This window comes from Centruroides vittatus, unplaced genomic scaffold (genome assembly GCF_030686945.1).
Source record: "Centruroides vittatus isolate TY-2023 unplaced genomic scaffold, ASM3068694v2 contig_273, whole genome shotgun sequence".
NCBI lineage: Eukaryota > Metazoa > Arthropoda > Arachnida > Scorpiones > Buthidae > Centruroides > Centruroides vittatus.
In genome coordinates this window covers 1734431-1761435 of record NW_027121739.1, presented here as the reverse complement: position 1 = coordinate 1761435, position 27005 = coordinate 1734431, and the positions used below count along the sequence as shown (strand labels likewise).

General features: G+C 30.0%; 1 protein-coding gene across 3 annotated transcripts in view; it reads left to right on the top strand.

Moving 5' to 3' along the window:
• Nucleotides 1-39: 39 nt before the first annotated feature.
• Ptpmeg2 (Protein tyrosine phosphatase Meg2) overlaps nt 40-27005 on the top strand; it is a 76051-nt gene continuing 49085 nt past the window's right edge. For 2 of the 3 annotated variants that reach the window (XM_067266399.1, XM_067266398.1), the window contains exons 1-2: nt 41-406; nt 25286-25372. In XM_067266399.1, the coding sequence (XP_067122500.1) occupies nt 362-406; nt 25286-25372 (132 nt within the window). In that variant the 5' untranslated portion in view covers nt 41-361. Of the gene's footprint in view, nt 407-25282; nt 25373-27005 lie in introns of all 3 variants that reach the window. The other variant, XM_067266400.1, reaches the window with a different exon arrangement.

The window sequence follows — 27005 nt, the reverse complement described above, 5'->3', positions numbered from 1 at the left end:
AACATTGGTGACGTCACATCCTTTTCGCATTTTATCGCGAAATCTGTTACATCTCTAAGATTCGTAATCGACTGTGCATTTTATTTCTCATATTTAAGTTATGCGAAATAATTAATACATATGGTTCGATATAATATAGGAAAAAGTAAACCGGTCTCGACATCAATCTCGCTGTTGCTACGAGAGTTTGAAAGGGAGAGGAAGAGTCGAATGTTTAATAATATTGATTACCAGTCCTATTTCCGTTTTAAAAACGCTTAATGATTTACGCCGATAGTTGGTTTTAAGTATTTATCACACTGGTATAAATTCTAATAAGTTAAGAAGGGAGCCCGGACGTAAATTAGGTTTTGGTCAAAGCATGAAACACAATATGGCTGCAACTTTGACAACTCAGGAAGAACAGGTAAACGATTATGAAATATTCAATGTAACTTATCGTATTTTGTCATAAATAACGCGTGTTACGCTCTATTCAGTTATCCAGAAACCATTGTTGCCTAATACACTACCCGTAATTGTTTTAATTTGCTTTTTTTGATGACGTCGATCCCGGTTTGAATTTCGAATTGATGAACACGTACTCGATCATTTTCCTTATTAATTAATTATCTAATTAAGAATAGTTACGAATTCCTTAATTGACAATGGGCGTGTTAACTAATATGCAATGCTTCACAGTCACTAGCATCAGAGGTTTGTTACTTTGAATTGTTTTATCTGAATGACTTGGAACTTCTTATGAATGAAATCAAGTAAAATATCAACGAGTGATTCAATTTATATATTTTACTCATTCTTAAACACTTAAAAATGTAATAATTGAATTCAATTTGATGATTACACAACACGTTAAGCACTAATATTTACAGCTTCGTTAGCTATAAAGTAATTTGGCCCAAGATTTGAAGATGAAACAAAGAAACTCCAAGAATATTAATTAAATTCTGATTCTGAATACATTTGGGTCGTGTTTAAATGGCTCGGTTATATGTTGAGAAGGCGGAATTAATGATCCTCCGACAATTCAATTGATTCCGGATTGTCGGAGGCGAGGGAGCGTCCAGATTGTCTAGAAGTAGACATTTGATCTGGTTTTTTTTTTCACTTCTGCAAGCTGATTTACTGGATTAATTACTCTGGCATTTGTCATAATTAAAACTGACTTATGAGTATTATTAACTTTAGAGTGAGACTAAAAACATTTTACTTTTATTTCAGTTCATAGGAAAACAACTCATTATATGTATAATAGGTAATTTATTGGTATGTTTACCAAATTATAATTTAAAATGTTTTTTGAGTTTGTAGATACCGAAATGATTCTGGGATTTCAGAAAAATAAAATCTTTTTCTCTTTTTTTTTCGAATATCGGTATAGTGGTTCAAAATATTTGCAATTGTAAATTGTGCTCCAACAAAACAGTTTTAATTTTTATAATTAGTGTGATAACATGTGCCATTTGTATATTAAATATTCTCACATATTTTTATTTTCATTTGCACTTGCAGTTAAATATTTATGCAGATATGCTACAAACTGCTACAAGAATGAATGCTAAATAGTGATGTTTATAATTAAGAGTTGTACATATTTTAGTTTATTCAAACATGATTTTAATTTAGTTGAATTCTTACAATGTTTTTTATATAAAGTTTTCAGCTGTTTTTTTTTTTTTGTTAAATTATTTTACATTTTATTTTTGTTTTACATTAGATTCTGAAACCAAGGAATTGTGATAGAGATCTAAACTACTATACACATCATATGCATTAAATCTACATGTACTGCATCTGTATTAAACCTACATATACATAAAGAATTTAATCACAAATTCATTAAGTTTTTTTTAGTTATTAAATAATTTTTTCTCCACAGATCTGATGTCTCGTGTTTTATATGCTTCTAAAATAACAGTTGTGTTTGTTATAATAAAAAGTTTAATATAAAATCATTTTTAATTAATTTGAAATTATTTTTATACTAAACATAGTATGAAACAGGAAAAAAAAATCTTACTTTAGTTATTTAAAGTTTGATTTTTGAATGTGCTATTGACTGTTGATCCAAAATTAAAACATCAAATAAATTTTATTTTTTATAATTGATATTCATTTATCTATTCTACATACCATATTTTACGGACTATAAGATGCACCTGAATTTTGAAGGCAATTTTTCGAAGAAAAAAGTGCGTCTTATAGTCCGTAAAATACGGTATATAAAATGCTTAGCTTGAAATCATCGTGGACTTTTTCCATCACATAAAAACAGTTAGAAAGAGTGGCATGTCACTAGGAATTGATGAATTATCATGAAATTTTTGAACAAGTGAGCAAAGCTCGTGAAGTGAACAAGCAAAGCCCCTAGTACATATATATTATTAAGTGTATGTATATATGTATTAAAATATGTTGAATAATATTTATGTTTAGAGAGAAGTTTGTGGAATTATATTATTAACTTAATAAAAGCACAGAAATTTATATAAATTTATTTTGGAATATTGTGTGTAGCTTTTTTATATGGAAAATTGATATAGACAGCTCAGATAAATTTTGTATGTGTTTGCATACATGTATACCATCATCTTAGGAATAATTAACATATTATTCACTGCATTCCTATTGGCAATTTTATTGATTTTATATATTTTTTTAATATTAAATGAAATAGTAAAAAAAATGTTTATATGAAAATATTTGTTTCAAAAACAAAAGTAATAAATAATAATAATCTGAATGAATTGAAACTAGTAGAATTAGTAATTTTTTTCAGAATGTCAGCAAATGATTTTGAACTTTATGGCTTTAATTTACTTTTAATCATTTAATGGTGGTTTTACATCAAACAAATAAAACCAGTTTTAAAAAGAATTATTGATTGTATGTATAAATATATATAAATATGTCGGATTGTTTATATTCCCATGTTTGCCATCTTAAAAGCTGGCATATGTTCAACTTTTATTTATAGAAAACTCTTGATTTCTATAGATATTTAACATAAACCAAACAAAAGTATAATAGCAATATAGTTTTTTTTATTAAAAATTATGAGTAGATACAGATATATCTTAAATTTTTAATACTCAGTTTTTAAAGTTTTTAAATAATTTATTTTTAGATCTGTTTTTTATATATAGTATGTTGTACTTAGGTGGCAATGATATTACTGTAGTTATTTTTGTTATGTGTACAAATATGTTACAGTTCTCATTGATATCTTAAAGAATATTAAGAAAAAGTGTTTTTTTTTTTTCTGTATAATTTTATGTAAAATAGCTGGTTATTATTTATTCGAGTAGTGATTTTTAGTCTTCTAATGTTTACAATAATACATTAAGAATTCTCTTATGAAATATTGTGGAATCCAGTTATAATCACAGATAAAATTATCATTTGGCTATAGTTATCATAATCAGTTGGTCCCAAAACACTGCATATAAAATTAATTTAAAATAATCTATCTATTGTAATTAAACTTTAGCTATTGTTATCAGTTGTGATAAAAATTATTAACAAATTCATACTAAATAGGCCTTTTCTTCGAAACTACTTTTAACATAAGCATACCTTTTATCTTTTACATACTGTAAAGGCATGACAAAAGTCCTTAGAATACCTATACCCTACTACTTCACTTGAATTTAACTTTGGGAATGTACATTTCTGTTGCAATTTGTCTAGTTTAATTTTTGTGATATGTTGAGTTAAAAACAGTTGTTTATAAGAAATGTAACAAATATCAATGTGTAATGTTGTATTAAGTATACAGTTTGTGATAAATATAAATAGTGTAATTATTTGTAATAAATTGAGTTCAGTAATGAAAATTTTTTTCGTCTGTCCAATGTTATCAGTAGGGATTGCAATTGCTGGATCCCTCATCCAGCAATCCAGCTGGATCCAGCGCATTCTTCGGCCTGCTGGATTTGCAAATACTCAATTAACTTTCTAAATAATTGTGAAAAAGTCTACGTCGTCGCGTTGCCACTTTGCTAACTACTAGACTACTACTAATTACTTACTTACTACTTTACTAACACTAATAATTAAATTACTCATAAATAAACTATACCTTAATCAATCCAGCAAAATTTAATAAAATAATAACGTATTCAATTGCTTTTAACGATTTTCCTCAGTTACGAAAAAATACATTAACTATAGAACATAAAATGTGTTTGGAATAAATATAAAAAGAATAGTGCTTAATTACATCCCATTTTTTTAAAACATGATACATAGATGTACAGTGCTGCCAGGTCTGATAATTTTCGTATCGTATACCGATGTAATCCCACTGTTTTTAAAGTTTTTAAGAAACGATAAAAAGAAAGAGGATCGGAATTCAACAACGGGTATATATTCGGTGCCTTTACACAACCAACGTTTCAATTCCAAGCTTGTTTATGTGGGTGCAACGATGCGCAGTTTAAAACAAAGGCTCAAGAGCACAAATATACAATCAGTAAGAACCTTGACAACACTGCGCTGGCATCATACACAAGACAGAAGGATGTTAACGTCCAATGGGATCAAGTGGCAATTATAAAAACGACAACGAACAGGCAAACAGTCAAACATCTTGAGAGATTGGAAATCTGCAAGGCGCACATGACAACTGGTTGTATAAACCATAGAGATGCGGACTCATTGTCTACCATGTGGAGATCCTATTACATTAATTAATGTTATTAACGGACAATGCTGGTTTCATTGGATCTTATATACAGGGTGTTTTTTTTTTTAAACTGACGGTACTCAGAGACATCTGTAGAGCAATCTAACAGCCGGACTGTCGCCAAATTTGGAAGAGTGACCAAGGACGACATGGGAAAGAGATTCCGCAAAGAAAAAAGTAGTGCCCAAATTTTCTGGTAGGGGTGGATTTGGCGCTGTTGTAGCAAAACAGCTAAGAATCTGCATAAAATCCAGCTGCAATTAACAAACACACGAATGAATAATCAGACAGAGGTTTCAGCGTAATAACGAAAGTTTAATTAATCAGCAAATAACCTTCTCCCTTCAATGTGATCACCGTCCTGCTGGACAACTCATTGCATCCTGAACACCGTGTTCTCTATGGCTGAACGTAACATGTCCGCAGGAATGTTCATCACAGTTCGAGAAATGTTGTCCTTCAAAGTCATCAAGTTTGGGACACTACCAAGATAGACCTTGGACTTTAAGTAACCCCACAGGAAAAAGTAACATGGGGTTAGATGCGGGGAGCGAGGCGGCCATGCAAGTGGAAAAAAGCGACTGATGACCCTTTCTTCAGTGAAGTGCTGGTAGCTTTTTCGCTACAACAGCGCCAAATCCTCCTCTACCGGCGAATTTAGGTACTACTTTTTTCTTTGCGGAATCTCTTTTCCATGTCGTCCTTAGTCACTCTCCCAAATTTGGCGACAGTCCGGCTGCTAGATTGCTCTACAGATGTTTCTGAGTATCGTCAGTTAAAAAAAAAACACCCTGTATATATTTTTCCGCTATTTATTTTGTTTATTTATCTATATTTTGTCTGTTTGGGCGTTTTCCGTTAATTTTCATATTTATTCTGAACACATTTTATGTTCTATATTTAATGTTCTATTTTTTTTGTAACCGAGGAAGATCGTTAAAAACAATTGAAAACGTTATTATTTTATTAACTTTTGCTGGATTGATAAAGGTGTAGTTTATTTAATTTATTCTACTTCCAGTACATAGTTTTACATATCTATAAATAACTACAGACTAATATGTAGAGCCTATATATATGAAAACTGGTAAGACTGATAGCCACTTAGCCACTGATTATCCGTCCTTACATTATTATAATATATTAATATAAATTAATCAGTAGAATTACCTTTGCTATTATTTAACTTAAAGATTACATTATAATTATAATCTAACTAAACATTTAAAGTTAATTATCTCTATCTCAAATGTTAAACCGAACCAAAGTTAATTTTACTACCTAAATGTGTAAGAAGTTTTACTGATTTATAGTGACCAGTCTAAATAATGAAAGCTTTTAAAGTATTTTTTTAAAATGTTTTATTTCATTAAAAAAACATAAATTGCAGGATAGATAGATAGATAGATAGATAGATAGATAACACTTTATTGCACCAAAAATACATCCACGCTGGATCCGCGCTGGATCCAGCTGGAATGATTTCAATCCAGCAAAAATCCAGCTGGATTCAAAACACTGCTGGATTGCAATCCCTAGTTATCAGCCAGTTGGTTCAAGATCAAAAATTGCAAAACCCAGTGATGATAATAAGCATATTGCACTGTAATATGATAATTTAATGATTTGATATATAATAATAATAACGAGCAATTATTTATTGTGACATGGTCACAATGCCATTTTTATTCTTGATTTTGAATTAAAAATTGATTGAATTGTGAATGAGTTACATAAACAGTAAAATAGTATATTAAATTGATTTTAGAGTTGTTATATTAACATTTTTCTTTTATTAAATATCATAGACAGAATTAATTTATGTGGGCAATTATTAAAAGCAAGAGCTGCAATGATATTAAAATGAAAATTGAATAAACTGGTAAATGAGATATTAGGCAGAACACTTAATAAAATAAATTTAAAGAGTTTAGAGAAATTAGACATTAGATTGAAAATCTTTATCTCTTCTTTTAAATTAGCAAATATTTTTTTTGTCTGATGTGGGAAAACCAAGGATAAAATAATAATAAATTTTTTGTAATTAAACATTTTTGTAAAATGTTGTTCATTATTAAGATATATAGTATGTAACAAAACTTTGTGCCAATATTTTAGGGATATTTTAAAATCTTCTATAAAGGTTTATAAATTCCATTTCTCTTTCTGAGATCTGACTTGTCAAAAAAAAAGTACTTCTCAAATTCTCCATCATGTATTATCACTAAAGTTGTGAACTTTTTAAAGTAATTTAGTATTTTCATTATGTTTCTATCAGTAATGTGAGATAAGTGAATGTTTTTCACAATAGATCCTACTGTAATAAATGTAAACAGTCTTAAGATTTTGCAGTATCCATCTGCTTTATAGTAAAAATAAATAGTTGGAAAGCAAGAGTTTTTCAATATAAATTTACTTCAAATGACATTTTGTTTTTATACAAAATTAAACAGAATAATTTACAAGAAATGCTTAAAATGTTCTTTGCAAATGTGGACACACAATTGACTTTCAGTAGCCAGATCTCCAAAATTAAAGTGGAATTTGAAAAACACTTATAGAGGGTTTTAAGCTTATTTTTGACCCTAGAATCCATCTCTAAAATATTGGTGCAAATATTGGCTTTGTTACATCCTGTACAGTACATACAATTTTCACATCATATTTAATTTTTCCAAACACTATTAAAAGTTAATGCATTAACACAAATTAAGAATGTCTGTAGAATGTCTCTGATATGCATTTCTACATAGTAAGAAAAAGTAAAAAAATTTTAAAATAGCATTTAGTTACTTAACAAATATTGGGTAGTTTGGAAAGTTTGTAGTGATTTTTGATAGCTGACAGCTGAGACACTGATTGATGTGAAAATGATTAGAATTGTATAAACCAGGGGTTCTCAAACTTTTTCGATCCACCACCCCTTTGTTCCATAAAGTTATACCCAATGCCCCTTAACCCATCAGTGACCCCAACTTTTTGCCTTTGGTCACCATTCAGTACCCTGCCTCCAGCGCCCCGTAGATTTACTCACCGCCCACAGGGGGCGCTAACGCCCATTTTGGGAACCCCTGGTATAAACCAATGAAAAGTATGAAAAATTACCTTGAGATGCATCCATTACTAAAAAAACCATTAAAATTATTTAAATATCATTTAATTTGTCTTGTAATGAAAATGGATGTGAACAACATGCGTTTTCAACACTTGCAGTTTTTTTCTTCTATTGTAAAGACACAAATCCTGTACAAACAGCGAAGGAAATATGTGATGTTTATGGTGAGAGTGCTATAGCAGAATCAACTGCTTGGAAGTGGTTTGCTAAATTTGAAGTAGATAATTTCTGCATTGAAGATGCTCCCTGCTCAGGAAGACAACCTGTTATTGAAGAGGACCAGATCAAAACATTATTGGATGAAAACCCTCATTACACAACTCAAGAGATTGCAGACATAGTGAAGTCATAAAACAGTACTGTATTTCAACATCTAAAGAAGCTTGGATACATGAATCAGCATTTGGATACCTCATTACTTAACAGAAAAGAACTTACTGGATTGCATCTCCACTTGTGATTCTCTTGAAAAACAAAATGAAAATGACCATTTTCTGAAGTGTTTAGTGACAGGCGATGAAAAGTGGATCATTTATAACGTCATCAGTTGAAAACAATCATAGGGCAAGAAAACTGAACCACCATTAAAAATCTCCAAAGAAAGTCATGTTCACCATTTGGTCATATTGGAAAGGAATCCTGTACTACGAGCTGCTTCCACAGAACCAATTGGTTCTGATAAATATTGTTCCCAACTGGATAAACTGAACTTGGCAATTAAAGAAAAGCGTCCAGAACTGGCCAATAGAAAAGGCATTGTGTTTCATCAAGATAATGCCAGACTGCACACGTCCTTATGAACACACCAAAAATTATTGGAACTAGGCTGGGATGTTTTACCCCACCCCATACTCACCTGATCTTGCCCCGTCGGACAACCATTTGTTCCATTCTCTGCAGAATTTTCTGTGATAAAACTTTGATATTTTAAAAGCTTGTAAAAACCATGTGGGACAGTTTTTTGCAGGAAAAACTAGAAAGTTCTATGAAGAGGGTATCATGAAGCTCCCTGTAGATGGCAACATGTCATTAAAAACAATAGTGCATGCATAATAGAATAAAAGTATATATTTAATTTTAAAACGGTTCCTTTTATTTCTCTTACAAAATCACTACAGACTTTCCAAACAAACCAATATAAAATTAAGATTATAAACATACGTTACAGTAAAAACCCGTTTTTAGTGAAAATGCGTTTTAACTAGTTGAAACTGGTTTTTACTGGATGTCATTGTTATAACCCGTTTTGTCTAGTTAAAACTAGAATTTACTGCTGTACATGTTTTGATTTTAGATAAAACTAGTTTTAACTTTTAACATTAGTTAAAACTAATTTTAGCTACAGAAACATGTTTGGGGGAAATAAATAAAGTGATGATTGGGATTAAAACATTTGTATTATTTAATATGATATTTATTGAAAATATTGGTCACACATCTGTGTTATTAACATTAATTAACTCTTTGTCCCAGAAGGCATTGATCGATCGGTACCCTGGCTTTTTAAGCAAAACTTCGAGGGTACTGAATCATCGTTACTTTGGTAAATATTGATTTTTGTAAAATTTATCAACAACAGATATAATCTCATTCGATATGAAGTGAAAAAAGTATAATAATTCATTATATTAGTTGATAGCAGTATAAAATTTTGATTTCAAACAAATGTTTGATATAATGTGCAATAATTTCACAACGAATAAACATACATGCATAAGTGTTATATCGAATTGTACAAAACAATATTATACATCTTTCTGGCTCAGTGGCAGCAAACAACTATGTAACTAGACAATGTTAATTTTCACAAAATGTTACAGATTATCAAGTTTATGTGTCAGTTCTGATATATATTATTTTTTTTCTTATAAATTTTTCTAACAAAACGTATTGAAAAATATGGTATTTAAAACTAAAGATATTAATAAATGTAAGTGATTTTTTCATATAGATATAATGATATTTTGATTTTTGGTGAATTTTTAAAATAATATCGCCTGACTGACTTATATTGCCTTAGGAGGGATTGCAAAATAAACGTAAACAAGATGTGGGGGGAAAAGGGTTAAAGCGATACGAAATTCATGTTACACTATAGGAACGTGTTAGCTGAATGATCTTGGTCGAAACAGTTTTTACTAAGCCATTTTGTTAAAACCCATTTTGTCTAGTTGAAAACTAGTTTTAACTCAAATTCATTTTTGACTAGCAGTAAATTCTAGTTTTAACAATGACATCCAGTAAAAACTAGTTTCAACTAGTTAAAACACGTTTTTACTGTAACACATACAGAGAAATAATTCTAAAAAAGGACTTTATGTAAATGTTTAGAAAATATAGGAAAAAAATGCAAATGTCTTCACTCTTAACAATCACTATTAAGGCTTCAAACAGCATAGAACATCACAACAAAAAATTGAGATGGTTCTATCCCAATTTTTCATGAAAACAAGATGAAAACTTGCAGTTGAATTATTGATTCAATGTTAATGATATTAATTTTTCCTGCATTTATAATTCATTCTGTAAATTATAATAATATAAAAACTAGTAAATGAATTAGCTTCACAGACAACAAAATAAAGATAATAGAATAATGACAATAATTTATAGGACTTTGTGAACCTAATATTTACTCATAGAATTTATAAAATTTTTGTAGATGTAAAGATCTTATTTTGAAGGATCCATATATTTTTACTAGCACTTTCAGTTTTTGAAATTCTAGTTAAAGTAATTAGAAAAACAGAATTATCCTAAACAAAAATTGAAACAAAGCACATTACATGGATAGATAAAAAGTGGACAGAGTTAAATGGTCTGAACAAGTCATTTAACTCTGGTGAATGCAATAAATAAGTTGTGGATGCTGAAGTATTATGCTAATGATAAGCAAAGCATTCTTAGCAAAACACTACAGGTTTCCTCTATGTTGTGGACATAATGTTTTCGAAAAGTTGTTGTTGGGCAAGTTTTAATAAATTGAAAATGTATTTAACATTGATTTCAAGGGAGAAATAATTTAAGCATTCCTTGACTCTTCAGAAATCTGTCCAATTTTGTTAAAGCACAAGAAGACCTATAACAATGTAACTTTACATGAACATATATATAGTAGAGCATCAATTATCTGAAACAATTTGGGACTGAGGTTGTTCGGATAACTGATCAGGTACGAAAAAATATATTAACCTATTCCATGTTGAAATTTTTTGCTATTGTGTGTCGCTTTGCATTGAATTTTTGTCCATGTTAAGTCTAATGAAAATTTTTTTAAAATAATAATCGTGGCTATTGTATCGTTAAAAATTATTTCTTTATTTTGCAGAAACAAAATAAATATAAAAACAAAAAATTATATTTCGGAAGTTAATCTAGTATGAAAAATGTTTCGATTCAGCACAACACGTTTAGAGACAGTCCTGAAAAAAAACACCACACAAAACAACCAAAGCTCATCACTCATGATGGGAGAAAAAAGCCTCATTCAAACACTGGCACGTCCTTAAGCAGGGTCCTAGGACCTTGGTCCTTAAGTACCCTCTCATGGTCACGCCAGTGCTGCCAGCTAAAACACACACAACAACAAAAATAATATTGGAGTAGCCCAAGACATAGCCAAATATTGCAGTGCCACAGCACTAGTAGAAATTTGAATTTGTGAACTGGAACGCTTTTGGTTAATTGATGTTTCAGTTGATCGGTATTCGGATAGTCGATGCTCTACTGTAATAATAAAAGGCGTTAAACACAGTATAAATAAAATTAATATAAATTAAAACTTACAAAATAAATTATTATAAAGACACAACTTTAAGTTATAATGCTGGGAATAATGCTTAGTGGCACCATTACTTCATATGTACTGTTCAACTCTGAAAGAAAGGACTGATTTTCAGTGCAATGGCTACAGGTCTGGATCATGGGCTTGCAGTCTTTTGCAAATTATCCAAATAATTAACACCTGAAATATCAAGTGAAAAGTAATTGTTCCTTCATTCAGTTTCTAGTGCATTCCACATGGGCTTTGCTTCTCATGGGGAGTCTTAAATAGGGGAACCATCACAGAGTCAAATGAAGAGGCTCTCTTTACCTTTTATTATAAAGTTACACTTTAAAGTTGTGGGCCTGCAAGTCAAAGTTATTCTGGACAGAGATTATCTCTACCAGCCTGTCTTTACTGATATCCAGCTGGACATTGTACACTAACTCTGGACTGGTGCTTTTAAAGCAGTTGACAGACAACCGTCTCCTTCAGAACCTGTCAGTCCATCAACTCCTTTTAAAGTACAGTACTTGAGTACTTGTACTGTACTTCAAAAAGGACTTGATACTGTAAAGTACTGGTTTTGGATCTCAAGCAGAACTCTATTCCATCAGACCTGGTGAACATTTTAAATGCCCAGCATCAGATTATCAGGATTCATTTTAAGGGGTACATGAGCAACAAAGTGTGGAGTCAGAGTCGAGAGGAATTTCTGGCCAGAGGAGTCGAAGTCAGGAAAAATGTGTCAACTCTGGCATTTTAAATTTAATTTAGTTTTTTTTTTATTTAAATGAAAGAAAATTTATTTTATATTTATTAATTTTTAAACTGTTTCTGTATTTTGTTATAATTCATGTATTTTAAATACAAAATGCAGCAATTTATTAAATATGTATTAATAGTTGTCTTTGTAGTATTTGTGTTTAGTAGTTAAATTATTTTGACCCAATTGAATTTGAATATTATTGATTCATTCCTTTATTATTCCCACTCTAAATAAGTATTCTATTTTTCTGAATGAGCCAGACCAATTGATCAGAGTATATATTTTTCTTTTCTGAACAAGGGGCTGCTGAAGTAGCTAGATTGCACACTTTTTAGTTGGACTGACTTTTCTGGAAAGGTGAAATTGAAGTGCAAAAGCTGTAGAATAAAGATATATAGATGTAGAATTTTATTGTTTCCCTTTTTCCTCTTATTAAATATTTGTTAAAAATTAATTTTTTTATACAAATAAATATTAATGTAAGTTAAATATTAAAAATACTAACTATAAAAGTATTTGGGTAAATGCCTGGGGCTCCTTTCAGAGTTCAAAGTAGTTATCCCCCAAAGAGCACCTCTGCCCTCCATAAAATGACTTGGTATTTAATTTAGCCAGAGTCAGAGTTGAGTGATTTTTTTTTTTTTTTTTTACCGACTGCAGCCCTGATGAGCAGAACATATTTGGGTGTAGTATGTGCTTGATTCAGCTCTAGCTGACTGCTGGATGACATTGCCTACAACTTGAGCATAGATTACTTTCTTGGTGAGAACAGGCCATTTAGTTTTTGTTTTTCAAGGACTGTTGATTGGTCAGTAGGATACAAGCTTCTTAATGCTGTGAAGTTTGCTTGGTGCTTATTAATGTTCTGACTTGTGTCCAGATAGAACCAAGCTTAGCCTTCTGTTTCAACACTCTTTTGAAGAAGGAACTAGCTAGCTGACAGCAGTTATCTGTTTTGCTAAACAGAGCTTCTAGTTCCTCTAAGATTCCGTCAATCTGCATGTTCCTTTACTGGCTCTCCAACTGCACTGCTACTGTAACTTCATGCCTTTCATAGCAGTAAGTGTCAAACTCCCTGCTTTGTTACTATAACCTTGATTTGACCTGAGTCCATGTAGGATTTCTCAGCTTCTCCACTGTTGGGAATAACACTTCCAGTTGTCCTTGATGCCTCATTGCCACCATCTATGGCTAACTGCATTTCATCCCATATCAGATTATCAGTGGACAAGCTCTTCATCGGGAGCAGTGTCTAATTATTGTAAAAATTTATTGGTTTGATTTGATATACTGTATTTATTATTGACAGCGAACTAATTATGAGAACTGCAACAACCCCTCCAGAATTTTTAACTTCAGTGCAATTTTCTGGCAGCTGGGTATATTATTAAGTTAAAAGTATTAGAACTGATAATATTGTTGATAACAAATACCAATATTTAACATTGTCAGTAGAATTTAGTTTGTTATTGGTTTTGGTATTTATCTATTAATAGAATATTAATATTTGATATCAATACACCAAATATTAGGATTTCAAAGGAATCTCAGTACAAGCTCAATATTGATATCAAAATTTTGGTTTAACTGATATCTATTTTCCCTTCTACTCCTCAATCTCTGAGAACATGTTGGAGTTAATCTCATTTGGACTGGAGTCAGAGGGAGGATTAATGCTTTATCTCTCTTTCTACAACTACAATAGGAGATTTGCAGCACTACTGTTAGTTAGTGACATTGCTGAATGCACTACTGGTCCCTTCTCTTTCATCAACTGACAGCTCATTTTGTTTCCCTTATGCATCACCTGTGAAATTTGATTATATTCACTCTGATCAAATGCTTGGACTTCTTTTGTTTTCATTGTAATAAAATATAGAAGAAAGATTGGGCCTCTTACAACTTTCCATGGGTTCGTGCATCCTTTTCAGAATTGGAGTTCACATTTAAGAGCCTTCCCACAGGAAGGCTCTTAAACGTGCATTCCAATCCCTGCCAAAGCTGATTTCCAACCTTGGGAGAGTGGTATCATTATTGAGCTCTAATGAATGTGTGGCATATGAAACTTGTCTCAAAGTTCTTGTATCCATGAAAATTTGCTGTTGGAATTTTCCAGGAGAAAGGTACTAGATATCTTTGTATTTGAGAGTTTTTGTAAATCAAGCATTTATAAGGTGGAGTAAAGATGTAAAAGTATTTGGTTTTTATATATAAAAACATACCTTAAGATTAAAGAAATTACCATTAGCATGAACTATAAAACTATGTTTACATTGTTGGTCTTTCTAGTCCCAACAGCCACCATTGCTGTCGCATGTTGCAGAAAATGATAGTATTTTCATGGTTGCACATATCATCTCCAACAGACTGCCATCTTTCTGCTAACAGTGCCAGTGCAGCTAAAAATAACATATATTTAAATGCAATTTAAGAGAAGAATGAATATATTTCATAAGATACTTAATGACAGAATATTATCAAAAGTTGAACATTCAGAAGTATAATTGAAGTTATCTAAACATCAGTGCAGTTGTTTTTGTATTGATGTATCAAGAAATAAAACAAATCAGAGATTGGTATGATTAATTAGAAAAAGAAAAATTTTAATTTCATTGGAGGTTGAAACATTACATATTAAAAATGAGCAAAACAAGATAGAGGTAAGTTGTTATATAGTTATAAAGAATATTTATTTACAATTTAAAAAAAATTTTTTTAATAAGAACAATATAACTTTTAGTTCTCTATAACGAGATATAGAGATGATCTCGTGTCATAAATAATGCTACTTCAATATCTTTGTGTGTTTAGCTTGAAAATATGAATTAAATAGCTTTAAATTAATAATTAATAAATTATTTAGTGAAAGAAATTTTGTAATTTCTATTTTAAATTATGGTTTTTAAGATAATTTAAGTTTGAAAGTAAAAACTCAAGATTGTAGAAAAACCTATAAAGTCTCTTTACATTTTTAGTAAAATCTTTACAGTAAAATCTGTTTAAATCAGAATTGCACAATAAAGTTTCCATTTTGTTATTTTCCAATGTTTTTTGTTTTGAATAGGTTTTAATATACTCAATCTTCCTTACACACCGGTGATTCAATCAAAAAATACACTTACGTACAATACAAAAAATACACTTATTTAATATAATTACATTCATTTTTTATAGTAAAATCACTTTTATTATATACTAGCAAATGAGCCCAGCATTGCTCGGGCAAATGATTTGGATGATTTGGTAAATATTGTACATTTGGAAATTAAGTTATTACTATCAAAAACAAAAAATTGTATCTAAAATAGCACAGCAGAATCCATTCTTCAGGTTAAGCCTTAATCCTCTCCCTCTCCCCCTGTGGGGGAATTTCCAAAAATTCCTTCTTAGTGTGCATTTTCATGATGTACCCTAAATGTGTACCAAATTTCACCTCTAGGTTCAGTGGTTTGCTCTGGGCAATGGTGGGTCAGTCAGTCAGGACATGTAATTTTATATATTTAGATGTAGAAGAAATTTTATTACTAGATTTAATCCAAATTAATCTAAAGTGATTGCAACTAAAGAGTTAATTCAGACAAAGACTAATATTAACAAAAACCTGTTTGTATGCCTCCTCATCACAGCTTTCATTTTTCTGAAAAACTTCAAAATTGTTCTTGAACTATAGTTTGTCATGCAGTGACCATTATACCTGAGACAATTTTACTGATTTGTTTACAAGTGGAAATTATAATTTTCAGCTTTAGTCAGGTTAAGTTAGTTTTTCATATCCAAAACCCTCTTCTGTTTCCATGTTAGACAGGTTTCCAGCTTAGAGAAAAATTAAACATAGAAAAACTGTGAACAGACCAATTTTCTTTCTGTTTAAGCAGATTTACATTTTAGACATATTTTACTGTATTTCCAGTATTAAAAAAAATAAATGTACCTTAAATTAATGATCTGACACAAAAGTGCATTTCAAAGTTTATGCAATAAACAAGTACATAAATTTTCTTAAAGAATTTAACCATTTTTAACTGAATAAAAAATGAAAATGGACCTTGTGCTCTGAATTGTTAAGGCACATTCAGTTTATTTCTTTTAGAAACTTCAATAAAATAACAAATTTTTTTTTAAACCAGAACAGGCAGATGTTTACAAATTGTGTGATTTGTTTCTAAATTTAATTGTATATTTTTAGATTTTGTTTACTTAGCTTCCTTTTTTAGGCTGTTTATGTATATATAAAATTGTTATTATAAAGAAGGATCTTACAGTTTTAACATTTGTATTCTTTTTATGAAGGGAATTTTAATACATTGATGTTTAAATATGTAGCATTTCTTTATGGTTTTTATTTTTGTTTTACTTTTGTTTACAGTTTATTCTGATTTTATTAATATCTTAATAAAAGTTAACAAGTGAGTGCTCTCACCTGTCAACTCAACTGTCCATATGCATAGATGGTCTGTTAACCAAATCAAAGGTGTTAGCACTCTTTTTTAAAACTCAAGGGGTTAAATCTGCATTAATTAGTTCAGCTAAGTTAACACAGTAGCTAGTATGTCATCTTAATTAAGAACTTCATATTTAGCTATTTAACTTAATTTATAATCATCAAGTTGAAGTTATCAGTTTAACAAACATTTTTTGGATCGTTTAAGGTTTGTTTTAAGAAAATTTCACTGTTCTGAGTTTATTTTGAGAATATTCATTTGTTTGTAAGCTGAGAACTGTCATAGAATGGTTATAAAAAGTCATTGAACAAAGAACAATTTTGATTTCCTAAATTGAGAAATTTTTAAAAAATTATTTTATTTTAAAGATGGATTCTGAGCATCCTTAAAATAGTTTTTGTATGTTCCATCGGTTAAAGGATTTTCTTTAATCATTTATTTGGATACAGGTTTACCACCAATTTTATGATATAAGATGGTCCAGCATTCCTCTTAATCCAGTTAGAATCATGAAAGTTTGCTTAAAATTCCCATGAATGCCAGAGTTGTTATCAAATGGCCACAGAGAGCATTGCAGCTGCTTGCAGTTCCTCTGTTCTTGGAAATTTTTAGTTCATTTTGCTTACCTTTTGAACCTAGTATAGTTTCTAAAGAAAGATGCAAGTGTTAATGGTTTTAAACATAAACATCAAACTGCATTTAATTTATGCTTAATTTAAGTTTTGAGTAGTCAATAGTTCTTTAAGGACATGGAAAGCATATAATTAATGATCTCGGATATATTTTTGAATTATCAGCATCTGACTTTGATTGGTCCAGTAAATGAAAATTTATCAGAAAATTTAATTTTTCTCCTGCAAATTGAATTCACGTTTCAGGTTGGTTCATTTCGTGCTAGAAGAAAAGATGATGATTCATGCTCCTTAACAATGTATATTGTATAATTTTCTTTGAATAAACGTTATACATAAAATATTTTTAGTATTGAACGTATTATCGTATTTTACATTAATTTATATGAGAAAAATTGTTTCACTTAATGAGTGTTTTGCATTACAAGTAAGATTCTGGAATGAATTATGCTCATTAAGCAAGGTTCCACTGTATATATTTCTGCATCTTTCTTTAGTAATATGTATAAGAAAAAAATTGTCTCTAATTACATTTAATTTTAGATAAAAATATGCATTAGAATTCCAATGTTTGCCATTATCATAACTAATAAGATGCTGAATTATTGGATAAGCTAAATCAAACATGGATAATGTTGATTTGTAATGTGGGCTGCATGCAGCTCTCTGTGACTTTTTATATGACCTGTATTTTATTAAGATAAATGTATTTGTAATACCAAAGCCAACCACTGCTGTATGTTATCTGGCTAATAACGGCTTTAATGTTAATCAATTACCAAATAATTTGACACTAGAGGGAGGCATTAGGTTCCATCTTTTAATAAATTTAACAATTATAATTAATTAAATAATTTAGAACTACTGAAAGAAATTGATTTATATTATAGCCATTATTAGCCCAATAACATATGGCAGTGGTTGGCTTTGGTATTACAAGGTATCAGGTTTAGTAATGTTGTTTGTTTGAATGTATTTGTCTTAGGAAATTTGAAATAAGTCTGCATGTCCAGCTATGCTGTTATAACCAGTGGTGTAGCTAGCATGGGGGACACCCGGTGCAGATATCGCGGTGTCACCCTTTTTAACTCTTTTATAAAACACTGTTGAATTGTAATATCTTCATACTCGAGCAACATGAATGCTATATTGAATATGCGATGTTGCGACGTACGAGTTTAGATTTATAGAATAAATCACAGTAAGATTTTCAGCTGGTGCGAGCTCTCGTGGCGTCTCCTCATAGTGAAGAAACTGTCATGGGAGGCGAGCCGTTGACTTTTTTTTTTTTTTTTTTTCTTTTTTAGGTACAGGCCTACCGGGTGACACCCGGGGCGGGCCGCCCACTGCCCCCTCTAGCTACGCCTATGGTTATAACACTTCTTTGCTAAGCAGTATGTTTGTGTGTATTATCATTTTGAAGACTTCATCTGGTCAACATCTTGGCTATCCAGTAGGTTGGTGAGATGACGGATTATAATGAGAAATCATAGTATTGATGGAGCTTGTGAGAAAATTGTAATTTTTAGCTTTCTTTGGGCTTATAGTTCCTTAAAAACTATAAACCTCAAAATGATTAGATAAGTCTTAGATAAATACTTTGTTCTTTTATAGATACAATGCCAAGAAAATAGATGAAATTGATGCAGTAGTCAATGAAATTAGAGATATTACTATTCTAAAAAATGCATTAGTCAGGATTTAGGCTCTTTTTATTCTTTTGGTAAATTTTTGACTCTTGGGGATTTACATAACAAAATAAAAATATAAAGTCTCTTTTCAAAGTTACATTATTTGTTTTATTGAATTCCAAAGGTGTAAAAGGAGAAATATAAAGACACTTTTATTTCTTAATTTAGTGTTTGTTCTACATTTGTGGTGATTTATTTTTTAAAGTTTGTTGGTCAAATTTCTTACGTTAATGCCTTCCACACTGAATTCTGTATCAATTAATAATTTGTGTGAGGCTCTGGACAGGTCCAAACCCTCAATAAAATTTATGTTAAAATATTTGTTTGAAAGAAAAAAAGGAATAGAAATATTTTTTGTATGAAAAAGCAATGTGAACATAAACAAAGTGAGTCCCAAGTGCAGCTCAGAAACATGTTAATTAATAAATCAATGTCGGGCTGGAGAGTTCAAACTTTGATTCTGGTGCTCGTATACAAATGATCAAAGTTAAACAGGGAAGTTTGAGAAAAGGAAAATGTCATGTTTGATAGTTAACTTTCCAAAACGTTAGAATAGAGAACATAACAATCAAAAATACAAGTGCAGGTTTCTAGTTCCATCAACATCTCCCAGTCAGAGTCCAGAGACTTTCAGGTTGAATGCCTAAGGTCAACCTTTTTTGTGACCGATCCAATCTTATTTCCACCTGGAAACCTGATGAAATTTTTTAAATACCCCAGATTTCAAGGACAAAGTGAGATTTCTGTCATTTCTACTGTCAAAGTGACCCGTGCACTCCTCTCTCCTTGTTATGTGTGCTATCATGCCAAAATTCCTGATTTTGCTTTGCCTGCACCTGCATCATCTTGTGTTTGCTTAGCCATTGTCCTTCATTTGCCAGACTTGTGCAAGACACACAGCCCGGAGTCATTATCACCTACAAACCATCTGAGACCAGCGGAATTGACCACACCAATAACCTGAATTGAGAAAGTGTAAGCCTACCTTATATAAATAAATGGTTTAATTTATAAAGGTACTTTTGTCAGTATCTCCATTGCCCCTGCCTACATAGTCCTAAAACCCTCATACATCCTGACACAAGTTTAACTAACTCCCTCTTTCCAAGTCAGCAAACTTCACATTTGCTCACAACAGTGACTCACCATAATATTCAAATATTATTGCTGAATTTTTTTTCTGTATATATTCAATTTTATTCTCTTGGTACATAAATCGTGATTCCTGTTTCTCAGAAAAGTATATCACAATTTATTATGGATAAAATAAACAGTTATTAGATAAAAGAAAACAAAACACTTTCAGGAGAATGTTGGATCTCTCATCTCTCAAACCTTGCTCTATCAGAGAATAGTTTTATTAGTATATCTTTCTGAACTTTCCTAGTACTTTTAGGTTTTTCAATGCAGTTTTAGTAGTATTATCTTCTAAAAATAACAGTTAAAATTTTTTAATTAGATAATTTTGATTTAAGATTTTAAAAAGTTTTAAACAAGTTTGATCTGTTTTACCTTCTAAAGTATTGCATTTTGTGAGCAAAGTGTCAATATTACTCTCTGCTAAATTATTTTGTACTAATTCAAAATTTTCTCTATATTTTTTGTCATTACCTTATTACAGTAGAGCATCGATTAACCGACTGCGTTCTAGTCGGCAAATTCAAATGTCTGCTAGTGATGTGGCGCTACAATATTTGGTTATGTCTTGGCTACTTTAATATTATTTTTGTTAAATTTTTGCATGTTTTAGCTGCCAGCACTGGCTCGACCATGAAAGGGAGGCTAGTATTTAAACCAGGCCTAATACACTACTAATAATGTATTTTTTCATACTTTTCAGTTATCCGACCAACCCCAGTCCCCAATTAAGTCGGATAATCAATGCTCTACTGTATTTATTTTTAGAATCCATTTTTTTGCTGGTGTCAAGTCCCTCGCCCACCCCTCTCTCTCACAATAAATATTTGCATTCCTGTATTCTTTTTACTGCACTTCTTCTGTGGAAGAAGTGCAGTAAAATGAAATAAATGAATTATAGAAAAGATAAAAAACAAAACAACAAAATAAAAGTTGAAAAGAGGCAGAGAATCAGGTGAAGGTGAAGGGATTATACAACATCACCTAGATAATCCTACCTAGATAGATTATCTAGGTAGGCATTGGATTATATAACAGAGGACATGAAGAAATTGAAAGATGTTATAGTGTTCAGTAGAACCAAATAGAAATGTATTGTAGTGGTTTAAAGTATGACTAATAATACCAAAGACGAAGGAAACATATTATTTTGTCCTTCTAATAATTTAAAAACATTTTTGTAATGGAAAACAAAAGTAAATATTGTATATACTGATTATTATTACAATAACATTCATATACAGTATAACATTTGCTCTTGTTTCTATTATGTTCATTTTTCTTTTTTACAAAAAGTACTACTTAACCGATGTCAATTAATGTAAACTGTTTGATTAATTTTGAATTAAATAAACAAGAAAATGACAAATATTTTTATATTGTAATATATTTTTGTCTATCTGTTAAAGCTTTTTCTTTTATTATTTTATTTTCATTTAATACTTGTTTACTTTACCATATTTCAAATATAAATTGAGAATGAAATCAAAAATGAAAAGACCAGATGACAAAAATAGCTGTAATTTATTTCCACAAATGTTATGTGATTGCTTTATTCATGTTCAATTTTTTCCTCCCTTCAATTTACTTGAAGTAATGTAAATTTATTTCAAGTATAAATTGATTTCTGTTATTTTATTCTCAAATCACATTGTCATAATATCCTAATCAGTATATCAAATGTTATTTAAGAAAATGTGAAAACATCTGCACAGTTAGTTATTTAATTTCTCTTACTTTTTTCATGCGAAATAAAAAATTATTTTAGTATATTGTAGAATGGTTTGTCTTTCATTGAATTGAAAGAATTTCAATTTATTAAATTTATATTAGTTTATTATAGATACCAAATTAATTATAGTTTTATTAAAGTGAATCTTTCTAAATTTCAAAAATTATATAATTTGAAGAATACTAATTACATAATCATTTACACACAAATATCATCAAAGTGCTTTTGACTTTATGCCACTAATACACAAATATCAAAACTAATAAGATGGAATATTGAGTTTAAAGCAACAATATATACAAATCAAACATTATATAAATGACATGTATAATATTTTCCATTAAATTTAAATAAATTGTCCCAGTTTATGTAAGTATTCTGCTATACATTTGCCTTGTGAGTTAAATTTTAAATATGTCAGAATATAGTCTTATAAGTTATACAAAGAATTTTGCTCAAGATCAATAAATTCGTGCATTTTTCTGTCTACTATCTTTAATACTACAATTTTCTTTCCACTGTTTTCTTTAGAGAAACAAACCTTCAACAAAATACAAAAAATGAATTAAAACATCCTACATAATTATTTATGCAGTAGTCTTGCAAAAGTTTGCTATTACACAGCAATTTCTGCAAAGTTAGACTGTTGGCAAGATAATGGCTGTACCTGCTTTATATAAATAGCTTGCATTTTCCTGTATTTTTATTATTAAAAATCAGTGTATATCTTTCTTCAAATTACATACATCAAATGTTTATGTAACACTTAAGGTTTTACATATTAATAAATTGTTTTACATTCTTAAAAATAATAAATGGCTTTCTTCTTTAAAACTTCTGTTTTAAAGGTTGCTTCTTATCTGCAAGATTTTAATGTTAGGAGTTATAAATCAAATTTTATCATTATTGTGAAAGAATTATTTTATTGTAAAGAATATACAGTACGTGTTTAAACATAAACTAACAAGATTCAAATAATGTAAGTCAGAATTGCAAGAAATAGATTTAAGCTTTAATTAGAAAATAATAGTTTTTGGTGAAAAAATAATTTATTATTTAAGAAAGTGAGTATTGTAAATCTTTAGGAATACCATTAATAAACTATAACTCCATATCTAAACAAATTGGATCTATAAGATATGCTGTAATGGAGTCTATGAACAATTGTTATGAAGCTTTTTAGTACTTTTGAGATGAGTAAAACTCAAATAGTTGTTCATATATTCCATTAAAGCATCTTGTAGTTTTAATTAAGGAGTATTGTGTACATATATCAATATATAATTTAAAATTTTATTATTTTATAAGTTTTACAAAATAGATGTAAAATAATGATAAATAGCTTAAACTACTGTCACTGTAGTTTATTTTATTGTTCTATTGTAAGTTATTTGTTAATTATGCATATTATTTGTAATTAAAATGTGTAGTTTTTGAACCTGTTTGATGATTTAAGATAACCCAAACAGTGCCAGTACAACAGCTAGTAGAATATAATTACCCAAATAAAATATGAGTAATTTTAGCTCTTCTGAGTAATCTTACATGAAGAGAGCTCACTCAGAAAACAAAAATTTGGCATATGAATAGTCACATGTATTATTTATAAGCATTATTTTCTTATACAGTAGAGCATCAATTATCCGACTTAATTGGGGACTGGGGTTGGTCGGATAACTGAAAAGTCAAATAACCGAAAAGTATGAAAAAATACATTATTAGTATAGTGTACACCTATCCCTCGATTTACACGGAAGATAGGTTCCTGAGAAAAACATGTAAATCGAATTTGTATGTTTTTGAATGTAAAACCGTGTAAATCGAAAAGTATGCAAAAAAACGCATAATTTCGTTGTTTATTAATTGTGAATTTTTTCAATTTTTTAAAAGGTACATAAATCAAACAAAAATATTGAAAGGCAAAAAAAATATATTCTTTTATTAACTAAATATGAAGTACAAAGGAACAAAAAATAAAATCTGAAAGATTTATAAAAATGTAATGTAATTGTGTAATGTACTGTAATGTAAAAAATGTAATTAAAAATAATGTAACCATTTGTTACTTATGAATATGAAAAATTAAAATTTTCTGGTTTAAAACTATGTGCAATGAATGCAACTTCATGCGTATGGGGGAGTACCCTACATCGGTTTATCGGTTACTATTTGACAGATTGAAATAAAACTGTCACCTAGTATCCTAAATATCAACTATAACATATAATTAAGGTAGATTGGAATATAGATGTAGATTAAAGTTAAAAATTGTTCCTTTTGGTCATAGCCAGTTTATTTTCTACATTTATTTTTTAAACCATGTAAAAGCGAAAACGTGTAAAAGAAGTATTGTGTAAAACGAGGGATACGTGTATTAGGCCTGGTTTAAATACTAGCCTCCCTTTCATGGTCAAGCCAGTGCTGCCAGCTAAAACATGCAAAAATTTAACAAAAATAATATTAAAGTAGCCAAGACATACATAACCAAATATTGTAGCGCCACATCATTAGCGGACATTTGAATTTGCCGACTAGAACGCGGTCGGTTAATTGGAGGTCGGATAATCGATGCTCTACTGTATATTCACTATCTGTCTGTGAAAACTTTCTGCTACCATCTAGAGATGGGAGAATGAATTCTTCGTTGGAAAAAGTTATGTGGAGTCTTTTGAAACCACATCTACACATTCTTAATAATCTTGTCATCATCCTTGAATTTTATCTATGAATGGCATTTTTCATCTGGACTGTATGGTAGATGGAGCAACTTAATCTAATCCAGTTTTGTGATAACATGTTTCTCCTAGTGTCCAACTATACTTTCATAACAGTATGATCTCTTTAAACATTTATTAGATGTTTATAAATATTACCACTGTATCTCTCTAGCCACTAAACTCAATGACTTCTGTGACATACTTCACTATTAGACCATTTTGAAAACTGATGGCACCCATGCCATCTGATAGAATTCAATGAAACTTTATTGTTCAAATTTAATGTATGCCAAGTTTTGGGTCTTTCTGATCACTTGTAGCTAGAATAAAAAATGTGGGGCAAAACTTTGAGTGACCCTTATACATACATGATGACTTCTTTTAATAATGCTTTTAAAAGCATGTGTGTGTGATACAAGTAATTTTAAACTTTAATCTAATTATGTCTATTGCATTTTATTTAAGAAGGAAGGATATGTTAAACTCTTTTTACAGTATTAGTGAAAATAGTATTGCAATATACTTTTCAGTTAGTTAGTTTTATTTTCAAAACATTGTAATACTGTCATTTTTAGTAATTCAGGTTATTGTTTTCAGTAGTTAATGACACCAAATGGAATTTTAAAGGAAGATCCGTCAGCTATGAAAGAAATTATGACTGCTAATCTGACTTCAAGTGAAGAACAGGTAAGATAATTTTGATTTGTGGAATTCTAAAATTACTCTTTAGTTGAAATTTTCTGAAATATTCCAGGGAGGTTTGTGCATAGGGAGATCAATGCCATTTAGATGGTTAAAGATCAATGGGGTGGAGAGATAAAGAAAGGGTATTGTGTCATATCTCAAGTAGGGTCAGACTTAACAATGATTTTACTCATTTATTTATTATAATAAAAGTTACAAAAATGGAATGAGTAATTTTTAATCAACAACATTTGTTTTGAATTATTTATTCAGTAAAGATGGTATTCAGAAACTGTACCTATTTTGTATCAGTAAAGTTTGATTTAATTCCAGTTTAGAATTTCAAAAGATGTTTTAGTAATTTCAGTTTTGTGAAATAAAATATTTTTATATTACTTCATTAATGTAATACATCACATTTAATAATTGTATTCAAGTGTTCCTTTTTTCTGTGTAGAATAATCTTTTATCAGAATTAAAATAATTGTCATGTTAACAGTTGATTTAATTATTCAATGAATTCTTTCACTGTATTTCTGATTGGTTTTTCTCAGTAAAAAAGTTGTCGTTTTTAATTTATATTATCATCTACTTATATCCAATAGCATTGTTTATTTAATTTAAAAAAATATAGGCCTATATTAAAGATTAAAAGTTTAATCTAGTTACACTAGTTAATATAAGTCACAAATCAAAGAATGAAGAAAGCAAGAGATGATAACATTTTAATGATTCTAATTCTGTATACTAGAAATTATTCCTACAAGAACAAATACATTTTCTTGGTTAAAGAAATGAAATAAAAGACACAATTACCTGTAATGGAAATGGTGGTGTGGAAAAAAAATGAAAAATGAATTCCAACTTTTCGTGTGACTTTTACATTTTTCCTAAAGTCAAGTCTGCTTTGAAGAGACTGTTTTGATTATTTTCTATGAAACATGGGAAAGGTTAAGGAAGAAAATGGTTACTTGCACTTGATCTAGTATTATGAACACACATTTACCAAAAGTAAAAGGTCTTTGTGAAGATATTAAATCTGAAATTTGATTGTATATTAAAAAAAATTGTATGTTTAGTATACGTGGGGTGACTAGAAAATAACAAGACTGTGATCACCAGCAAGCAACAGTCACATGTGGGCCAGAGTGGGTGAGTAAACAATCTTGAACAAGCACAGCAAGTCTCAACTTGCTACCACTATTAGATTGCTATTAGTGCCTACTGTGAATGAACATGATATTAGTGCACATTGGAAAAATGGCTAGAATGAAAGAGGAGTAGCATATCAACCTGAAATTTTTGATGAAATTGAAAAATACTGCCACTGAATCTTTACACCTGCTACATGAAATATACAGAGACACATGTTTTTCTCGTGCACATGTGTTTGAATGACACAGAAGGACCAAGAAGATGTAAAAGACATTGAACATTCTGGACAGCTCAGCACATCAAAAATCAAGGAAAACGTGCAAAAAGTGGAACAAATTATTTGAAGTGATCAAAGACTAAGCATAAGAATGATTGTAGACATGGCACACATGGGTAAGGAGAGTGTGAGGCAGATTTTGTGAAAAAGACTGAACATGAAGGTGTGTGCTAAGGTTGTCCCATTGCTGCTGTCCCCAGAACA